This window comes from Bos mutus, chromosome 26, assembly GCF_027580195.1.
Source record: "Bos mutus isolate GX-2022 chromosome 26, NWIPB_WYAK_1.1, whole genome shotgun sequence".
NCBI lineage: Eukaryota > Metazoa > Chordata > Mammalia > Artiodactyla > Bovidae > Bos > Bos mutus.
Genome location: NC_091642.1, coordinates 572,483 through 582,289, shown reverse-complemented (window position 1 = coordinate 582,289; position 9,807 = coordinate 572,483). Strand labels below are relative to the sequence as shown.

General features: G+C 66.2%; 1 protein-coding gene across 1 annotated transcript in view; it reads left to right on the top strand.

Moving 5' to 3' along the window:
• The first annotated feature begins 472 nt into the window (after positions 1-472).
• The window catches only part of ADGRA1 (adhesion G protein-coupled receptor A1), a 35,568-nt gene continuing 26,233 nt past the window's right edge, over positions 473-9,807 (top strand). Inside the window, exons 1-3 of the mRNA XM_070363395.1 lie at positions 473-740; positions 1,446-1,631; positions 8,975-9,102. Of these exons, the coding sequence (XP_070219496.1) occupies positions 1,629-1,631; positions 8,975-9,102 (131 nt within the window). The 5' untranslated portion in view covers positions 473-740; positions 1,446-1,628. The remainder of the gene's footprint in view (positions 741-1,445; positions 1,632-8,974; positions 9,103-9,807) is intronic.

Below are 9,807 nucleotides of genomic sequence, written 5' to 3'. Positions count from 1 at the left end.
GGGGCTCTTTCTGCACAGCTGAGGCCCGTCGACAGGGCAGGACCACCTGCTGACTCACGCTGGGATGCACTGTAGGCTGACCTCACTGTGGCCATCTTTGGATTTGAGAATATTTTAAGACAAGAACTGTGAAAACTCCTCCGAAATTAATTTCCTTGTTCCTATTTGTGTTCCCAGAGCCCTAAAGGGACAGGGGCTTCCTGCCAGAATAACACAGAGCTCCCACCCCGCTCCCCGCCTCCCCCAGGGGGTGTTTTGACGGGAGCTGTCCGCTTCTGTTGGCAGCGAAGGCGAAACCACCGGTTGTCTCTTTAAATCGGCTCTGCGGAGTCTGGGCCGGCGGGCTGGCTGGGAAGAACCATCGCCGCTGCCGCAGGGAGCCGCCGCGTGCGCGTCAGCGCCTCCCCCGTCCCCATGGTTACGGCTCAGCCTCCGACCGGCCTGTCCCCGGCGGTCGCCCGCCCGCGGGGGCAGGCAAAGCGGCCGCCGGCGATCCTCGCGCGGAGTTCGGGAAGCCGCCCGCTGAGAACGGCAGCTAGCGTGCGCTCCTGGCTCCGGCTCACCCCCGGCAGGCCGGGCTGGCCGGGCTGCGGTCTTGCAATCTGTTGATAACTCTACTCTCTAGCCGGCGCGCTGCCCCTGGGATGGACAACGGCTCCCCAGACCCGGGAACGCGCCCCACCTCTCCGCCAGCGGGAAGCACAGGACTGCGGCCACTCCAGCTCGTTTCGCCAAAATAGGTGAGAAGTTGGGCTGCGTTTCTCCAGGGTCTGCACGCAGGTGCGCCCCCCCTCAAGGAGGCAGCAGGACACAGCTTGGGGGTGGGGGGGCGGCGGGCAGGTCGGAGCCCTCCGGCAGCAGCGTCCACTCCCCAGGCCGCCCCCCGGGGCATCAGCGCCGGCCAGGGGCCGGCTGTGCCTGCTCTTGCAAATGCAGATTCTGAACAACTTTGGGTTCCGCTGACGGAACCCATCCACCGGGGAAACCGGGCTGTGTGGGGAGAGGCTGGTCGGTAAGGTCTGGCCACATCCAGGCAGAAGCTTCACCCGCCCGGGTCTGGCTGCTCGTGGGGGATTCTTGGCTGAGCTGACAGACGCTGTACGTGACTCCTGCAGCCTGAGACTGGGCTGAGAGTCCTGCGCTGGATGGCAAGCGGAGGCCGATTTTTAAATATGGAGAAGGAAGCGCTCCCCAGGGCACCATCCCTCCAAGGCCCCTGAGGCCCCGGGTCGTCCCGGAGCCTCTGCCGGACCCAGACGCCTGGAGCCGGACACTCCAACAGGCTGGCTGGGGCGAGAGAAGCCCAGAGCAGGGCAGACTGTGGGGGGCGCTGCTGCTGCTGCGCGGGAGGGGGTGCTGGCGCGGCGGGGGGTGGGGGGGCGCGGGGAGAGGGGGTGCGAGATGCGGGGAGGACCCCCACCACCTGGCCTTCCCTGCCTTCACAGATGGGGGCGGCCTCTCCCCCCTGCACCCACCCCATCGCCGCGGTCGCCCAGGGCTCGACCCCGCGGCCCCTTCGGGGTAGCTTGACCTTCCGGACGGCCATGGAGGCTGGCGAGGAGCAGGGAGCGACATAGGCGGCCGGGCCGTTCCACCCCTGCTCACACTTCAGTAACTTCGCTGTGCCCATGGTGAGTACACGGCGGCGGGGCTCAGGGGACCCCCCCCCCACCCTGCCACCACACGCAGGCACGCGAGCCGCTGTGTGCTCCGCTGGGTGGGGGGCGCCTGCGGGTCCTGCAGCTAGGCGCCCGGGGGGCGGGGCCGTGGGGGGGTGGGGCCGTGCCGGGGGGTGGGGAGGGGGGGCCGCGGGCTGCTGCTCCGCCGCGGCTCTTCAGCGGCGGCTCTCGGAGATCATACTAATTAGCGGCGTGCTGCAATGTTGAATCACTGAGTCAGGGGAGGCGGCGGCCTGCCCCGGCCTCGCCCTCCACCTGTGCAAACCTCTCTGACCCCAGACTTGGGGGCCCCCGGGGGGCGCTGGGGTACTGCCCTCTCCTGGCCCCAGGCCCTGCGCACGGCCCTCCCTCCCACTGCAGCCCTTCCCATCGGAAAGTTGGCGAACGCAAGGCAGGGGACGTGAGTGGGCTTCAGCGGCACACGCAGCGGGCATGGAGGCCCCTCTCCAGCACAGGGGGCGCGCCCGGCTTGCGGGGGTGCGGCCGACATGCAGGGGCTCGGCCTGCAGGCCCGGGGCCCTTCCCTGCGGTCGCAGCCGGTTTGAATTCCAGTAAAGGATACACTGTACTCGCTTGTGACGGGCAGCTGCCGGCACGTGCAGAGAATGCCGATGGCTGAGGATGGCACCCCCACGGCCAGAGCTCGGACCCCAAGTCTGAAGATGCAGGCCTGAGCCTCCACAAACAGGGGCTGTCCAAGCTTCTTGTTGGTTCCCTTCCCGTTGGATCTGAAATGTCCAAAGAGCGATGCCTTTTGCTGAAGGTCAGCGTCATCTCGAGGGCTCAGAGGCAGGGAGCAGGCTGCACCTGCCTCTCCAGCGTCCGGCGGTGTGCGCCCTGGGGCCCCCAGCTGGGGCCCCAGCTCTGAACCAGGCACCTGTTGCCCCATGGGTGTACCCCAACACAGCCAGGGCCTCAGTCTGGCCGTGTTTGTAGCTCCGCCTCCTCGAGTTCAGATCCTTATTCGCAATCTGGGTCCCCTTGTCGGCAGACAAAGGCTGGACTGAGCTGCCTGGGGGTGGGCCCTACAGCTGCTGGTCTAGGTGCCCCAGCGTCAGGCCTGTCTTCACCTCCGTCTCTGACCCTCTCTGACCTGTCAAGCGCCTTCCTCGCCGCAAGTCCATCCACATCCTGCCCCCAGCTCCCACCCACGCCACGTGGGCGTCTATGACAGGAGGAAAGAGCTGAGGCACCTTTGTCCAGAGAGCTTGGACCTAGTGGCTCACTGGTTCCAGTCCTAAGAAGTCACATTCACACTGGGGAGCGTTTCTGAAAGGAGCTGCCGCACCCAAGCCCATGCCTGCGGGTCTGGCGCGAGCAGGTTCCCGCACGTGTCTGGGAGCCCGTGGGGCAGCTGCTCGAGGGCCCTGGGGGCAGTGAGGAGGAAAGCCGACTGGCCGGTGGCTCTGGCCCCGTGTCCAGGCTGCCCCCTCCATCCACCTGCTCGGCCCCGGCCCCGACAGTCGGCTGCCCCGACTCCGGGCCCTGAGTGAGGCCATGGCCACATCTGAACATTGCTGAGCCCTGAGCATCTTCGGGCAGGCCTGCTGGAGCCGGTGACGCCTCTGAGCAAGCTTCCTGTGCACCCTCGGGGCTGACACCCTGGGGGCAGGGGTCTGCACCCAACAGCCCGGCGTCCTCGGGCCAAGCCGGGCCCCATCGACCGCCCTCAGGGCCCTGACCCTCATCCCGAGGCTCACAGTGTCCAACTGCACCGCTGCTGCTGCGATGGCCCTGTCCACACTCCCCTTCGAGCAGCCCCACGATTCTCACCGAAGCTGCGATGGCCCTGTCCACACTCCCCTTCGAGCAGCCCCACGATTCTCACCGAAATCGCAGAGAACGAGGTCTCCCAGGGAACACAGTGACAGGTCTGGAAGGGGAGTGAAAGCTGTCCTGGCCGGGTGCTCTGTCCTTCCTACGTGCCGCATCCGGCAGTCCCGCAGGCGTGGCTCGCCGGCCACACCTGTCGCCAGGGACTGGCTAGACGGCAGGACTAGAACGTGTGCTTCCCACAGCCCTGTGGCCTCGAGCGTGGCCCGGAGGGTGAGCTCACTGACCCTGGGGCCTGAGCACCTTGGGGACCTGCTCAGCGGTGGCACCTGGCCTGGCCTGGCCCAAGGAAAGCCCAGTGGAGCCCCGCTAGCTCTGAGCAGGGTTGACCTTTGCTGGGTCCCGCGGGGCCGGGACAGGGTGAGAGGCCCCCCAAGGCCAGACCCTGCGTGGGGGCCCCGGTCCACACAGGAGCACCCACATTCCCCTGAGAAGGATGGAAGTAAAACCCCAGAAAGACCAGCAGGGCAGGGGCCAAGAAGCCGGAGCCGAGGGGCAACGGGAGGTAGGGGGCCCGCAGGGCATCCAGGGGCTCCACCCGGGCCGGGGGGACCCGGCCAGACCTGAGGGGTTCGGGCCCTGGCTCAGCTGACCCGCCCACCACGCCTGCAGCTCCCCGGAGCGCCAGCGGGTCCCTCCCACCTGCCACGTCGCCTTCGGGCCAGTATTTCACCTTGCGACAGCCTAGGCACCTGCCTGCGTCTCTCAGAGCGTGTCCCCCCGCTGCTTCCTCTTGGTGGGGACCGTTTCACGCACGTGACCCTTGGTCCAGAAGGAACCCCGTGGTAGTTCTCAGTGTATTTTCTTCAGAGTTCCTCGTCGTGCACCTAACCTGCATACCCTCAAAAGCTGACGCCGCACACCCCTCAGCATCCCCCCATCAGGATGGCATGTGCCCCGAACGGGCAGACTCCTGCCCTTATGCGCCTGCCCTCCCGGACTCCTCGTGGAGGAGGGACAGGTCGGCAGACGAGGGGCCCCAGGGCCCACGGGAGTGTCTGGGTCGGGACGACCCCGGGCGGAAGGGCCTGTCCTGTCTGCCTCCAGCTGCCCATGGGCCCAGCCTGGACGTCTGAGCGCACAGGATGGACGCCCAGAGACAATCCGACCCACAGCCTGGAGAGGCCACTTTGCCTCATGTGATCAGACAGGCGACGCCTGACCTGACGGCTTCCTCCTGTGTTTTTGTCTTTCTCCACATCCTGATGTGTGTGATCGCAGAACGTAACAGAGAGGACACATCCAAGAAAATAACAATAAGACATAAATGAAAGGGAAATGCAAGCCAGACTGCAGGCACAGCTGCCCCGGGATCACTGCTCAGAGCCTGCGGGTGCCACGGGGCAGCGGAGACCAGGTGCTCAGGACAAGACACACCCCGCGTGGCCTCGAAACAGCCGCCAAGGCCTGTACACACCCCGCCGTGGCCTCAACACACCCCGCCGTGGCCTGTACACACCCCACCGTGGCCTCAACACACCCCGCCGTGGCCTCGACACATCCCCGTGACCTCAACACACACCTGCCGTGGCCTCTACACACCCCACTGAGGCTTCTACACACCCCGCCGTGGCCTCGACACACCCCACTGTGGCCTCAACACACCCCACCGAGGCCTGTACACACCCCACCATGGCCTCGACACACCCCTGTGGCCTCAACACACCCCACCGTGGCCTCTACACACCCTGCCGAGGCCTGTACACACCCCACTGTGGCCTCAACACACCCCACCAAGGCCTGTACATACCCTGCTGTGGCCTCTACACACCCCCATGGCCTCTACACACCCCGCCATGGCCTCTACACACCCCACCGAGGCCTGTACATACCCTGCTGTGGCCTCTACACACCCCCATGGCCTCTACACACCCCGCCATGGCCTCTACACACCCCACCGAGGCCTGTACACACCCCACCATGGCCTCGACACACCCCCGTGGCCTCTACACACCCCGCCGTGGCCTCTACACACTCTGCTGTGGCCTTTATACACCCCACCGTGGCCTCTACACATACCACTGTGGTCTCGACTGGCCGTCCTGTGGGTGAAGACGTGAGCGGGATCATTAGCCCTGGCCCTGGAGCTGGGGTAGGCCCGCGGCTCTCAGCAGTTGGTGGGCTGCCTCGTCCGCGAGAAGGCCAGGGTTGCTTCACCTCCCTTCCTCCCTGGGTTCTCTGGATGCCCCTCGGCCCAGAGGCCCACACTCCATCTGCGGTCACTGGTCCCAGCACACGGCTGGCCCCACAGCCTCCACGGGCCTTACCCATCGGGTACCATCTGACCAGATACTGGACTGTCGTACGGGTTTTGCTGGTGGAATGCTTGCAGAGTGGATTCTTCCGTGAGGCACTTGCACACGTGTGAACTTTGAAATATAAGATGCGTCGCCATTTGCATTACCTAGTTTGAATTTTAAATGTCACCTCTAAAAATGTAGAAAGCGCTGTTGACAAGTCTGATTTGGAGAAGGAAACGGAAACAGGAGGCTGAATGGAATCCAATCCCTGTCTCTCCCGAAGCATATAGTGTGGGTGCCGCTGCTGGCGGTCAAAGACCCCACACCACCACACGAAGCCTCAAAACTGGGCCCGCAGATGGAAAGGAGGGGGTGCGAAGGTGGGTGACCCCACGCGCTCCAAGGCCGCGTGGGCGTCGTGCCCAGGAAACGCCTTTGTGTCCAGAACCGACGCTCCCAGCTGGGTTCCTGCTGCAGGAGACGCACTCCCGGCTCTTCCTACGTGCAGCAGAAAGGGGTCTCCCCGTGTGGACAGAACCTGGCAGCTTGCGCGCGCTGGAGGGGAGCTCTCCACCACGTGTCCAGGCCCTGCACAGGCTCCCCCATCACAGCCCAACTAGGCCAGCGTTCCACAGACGTAGTCATCAGGCCGCCCCGCGGACGCTGCTCCTGGAAGCATGCGCTTGCTCTGCTCAACCGCCCCCGGCCCCACGTCCCTGCCTCCCCAGACAAGAGTTGGAGGTCTGACTTCAGTCTTGAGGGGTAGTGACGGTGCCCGGAGAAGGTGGGGAATGGACTTGTGAGCCCCCCGGGGAGGCTGGCCCCACCTGGGCCCTTCAGCTCTGGGCAAGACGTGAGGGTGTGGGTCCCGACTGGGTCTCTGGGAGAACGGGCCAGGCCGGACCTGCGGCGACTCTCACGTGCGGATGTGAAACCAGAAACAGAGGCCCCAGCGTGCCTCCGTGGTGAGTCAGGCGGCCTCAGCCCGTGAGGACGTCACCGGAGGGGCAAACTGTCGTCTCCCGTGAGAGGAACCTCATGCACAGGCCCGGGACGCCCCCAGAGCCCCGTCAGACCTGAGTCCAGACCATCACAGCCGAGGACTCCGGGAAGAAAAGGCCCTTTGGTATCAGGACTCGACCGAGAAGACCTGTCTCTTCTCGACGTTCGCGGTGAGCTGTGTCTGGCAGGAGGCCAGTGCCCGTGGAGCCTGGCAGGTGCAGAAACACCGCGGGACTCCGGGCACCAGGCCCCTCCCGCCCTCGCCCGGCCGAGACACTCAGAGTTCGGGATGCACGGGGCCCCGGGGGTGGGCTGTGGGAGCCCAACACCCTGAAAGTGAGACCCCAGCGCTGCCATCTGCCCCGCCGCCCCCTCGTGAGACATCCGCTCTCCACCGGGAGCCCATCCTGCCCTTGTCGGGAGGCCCCGTCGCCGGGGTACAGACCTCTAGGCGCAGGACAGGCCCAACGGCCTCCATCCTGCAGAAGCGGCTCCTCGGGGTGCGACACGAATCCTGCCAGGGTCTGACCGCAGTCCCTCGGGGCACCACCTTCCCGGTGCTGGAGTGGGGTCCCCGGAACACACAGCCAGCTCCCCCGTCATCCTGAGGCCCGTGTCCCCTGCCTGACTCTCCCCCGAGCCCGGCCCACATCCTGCTGAGACCGTGCAGCCTGGCGTCTGCAAGCAGCATGGTGCTTCCTTGGCCGCCCCTCACTCTGGGCGGGCACTGTTCCTGCCTCACTTCCTTGGCCGCCCCTCACTCTGGGCGGGCACTGTTCCTGCCTCACTTCCTTGGCCGCCCCTCACTCTGGGGCGGGCACTGTTCCTGCCTCACTCGTCCACTGGGCCCCTGGGCAGCCAGACGCCGAGGTCCCCTTGGTGTCCAGGTCATGCAGCGCCTGTTCCCAGGGGACCGAATTCCATCCACTGTTGCCACGGCGACAGACACCTTCTCACCCAAGTCTGCATCAGAGCAAAGTCAGGGAGCAGGGGCCAGGCTGGGCCTGGAGTGGCATCTATGAGCTCGGCCTTGGCCGGCCAGGCCTCGTGTCCTCTGGGCTGAGCAACGTCCATCAGGAGACAAGCAGCCTGAGCCCGAGGACAGCAGTTTCCTGTCTCCCGCTGTGGACAGGCCCAGGCCTTCTCGGGGTGCCCCTCCATCCCCACCACTGCAGCCTAGAGGCGCCATCAGCTGCCTCCACTGCTGCTCGGCCGGGGGCAGGCGCCTCAGCATGGACTCTCTGTGGTCTGGGGAGCAGGGCGGAGCCCAACCCTGAGCACCAGCCCTGCAGGCACAGCCAGGGCAACTCAGGCGGTCTCACGGGGCCACTGGGCCACACTCCACAGGCCCAGCCTGGCCCCCAGCGTGCCCTCCAGAGCCCAGCGCATCGGAAAAAAATGGAGCACAGATCCCGCCCTTGACCTGGGTAGTGGGCACCAGAGCGCCCGCTCCACAGGCAGAGGCTATCCCCGGGCGGCTATGGCAAAGCCCCAAGAGCAGGAGGCTCAAACCACAGCCCAGGAGGCTGGTGTCCTGGGGCCGCTCCCTGCCGTGTAGACGCCCCCCACATGCTGCTGCAGCCTATCCTGCTGTCCTCCTTCTCACAAAGGCTCTGGCCCCTTCGGGTCAGGGCTGCCCCAGGACCGTGTCTGACCTGAGCCGGGCCCCTGAAGCCCAGAGTCCCTGGACTGTGGGGACGCCGCCTGCAGCAGGGCTCTCGTGTGACGCACAGTGGAGGCGGGACGCTGCAGGGGTCTGGGGCGGCTTCACACCCGGCAGGACCACCGAGACTGGGCAGACTCTCCTGGGAGACCTTTCCCGGCAGCGCGTCACTGGGTGTGCGGCCCACAGAGGGACCTGGGGGCAACCCGACAGGAGCCTCCTGGGGCAGTGCCGTCACACAGGCACCTCTGATGGCAGTGGGCTCCGGGCGACCCACGCCCCCGGGATGGAGGGAGGCTGGCAGGCCGACCCCCAGCCCAGCAGGGCGCTGCCCCTGGGGAGGCGGCCATCAGAGCCCACAGGGACACCCGCGGCTGGGCCGAGTGCTGGGCACCTCTGCCCTGAGCGCTCCCTGGGTTGGGGGCCCTGCCCCTGCCCCAGGCTTTCCCAGCAAGTCTCCTGGTGCAGGAATGGCCTCCTGGAGCTTGCGGGGCGGACGCTGGTCCTGGGAGAGCCCGGCCACACTGGTCATGCGGTGCGCTCCGTGTCCTTTCCAGGATCTGAGGACTGTCCTCTCCCTGCCCCCGTCCCCAGGGGAGCTCCTGCACCCCGTGGTGTACGCCTGCACGGCCGTCATGCTGCTGTGTCTGCTGGCCTCCGCCGCCACCTACATCGTCCACCAGAGGTGAGCCCCCTCCCCGTGCTCGTGTAGAAAGGAGTCCCTGGCAGGTGCCTCACAGGCCTGGGTGGCCCTGGCGGCCGCGGGTGGCTGAGTGCTGGGGGACAGACATCCCAGGCCCTCAAGTTCTCATCCCGTCGGTAACACGCGCTCTTCCTCCAAGGGCCCCGACAGCCCATGCCCCAAAGAGGTCAGAGTAGCCGCACAACCCTCAGAGCAGCCCTGCCCTGGGCCGGCCGGCCACAGGGGAGTCCAGTGGGTTCTCTACGTCCCTCAAAGATGACCCGGGAAAAGCGAGGAGGGGTCCTGGCCACCATCAGAGTCCAGACCATGGGCAGAGCCTAGACCATGGTCATAACTGTGGTCAGGGGAGCAGCTTGGGCACATAGCGGGCCAGGGCCACAGGTAGAGGCCTGAGTGTGACTGAGGCCGCAGAGAAGCTGTGGTCGCAGTCACAGCTGCAGGCACAGACTGAGAAGCCTAGTGTGAGCACTGCCGGGCTGGCCCTGGGCGTGGACTCCACCCCAAGCAGCGTCCTCTGCGGCAGGCACGGCTGTGGGGTCCTCAGTCAGCCACAGCCTTCTCCCAAGGTACAGACTCGATCAGATGCGAAGAGCTCCGCCTGGGGAATGAGGAAGCCAGACTGGCATCCCCCCCGACCTTCCCCCGTGACCTTGGACAAGTCGTGAGGTCCCAGGGCCTGTAGGTTCT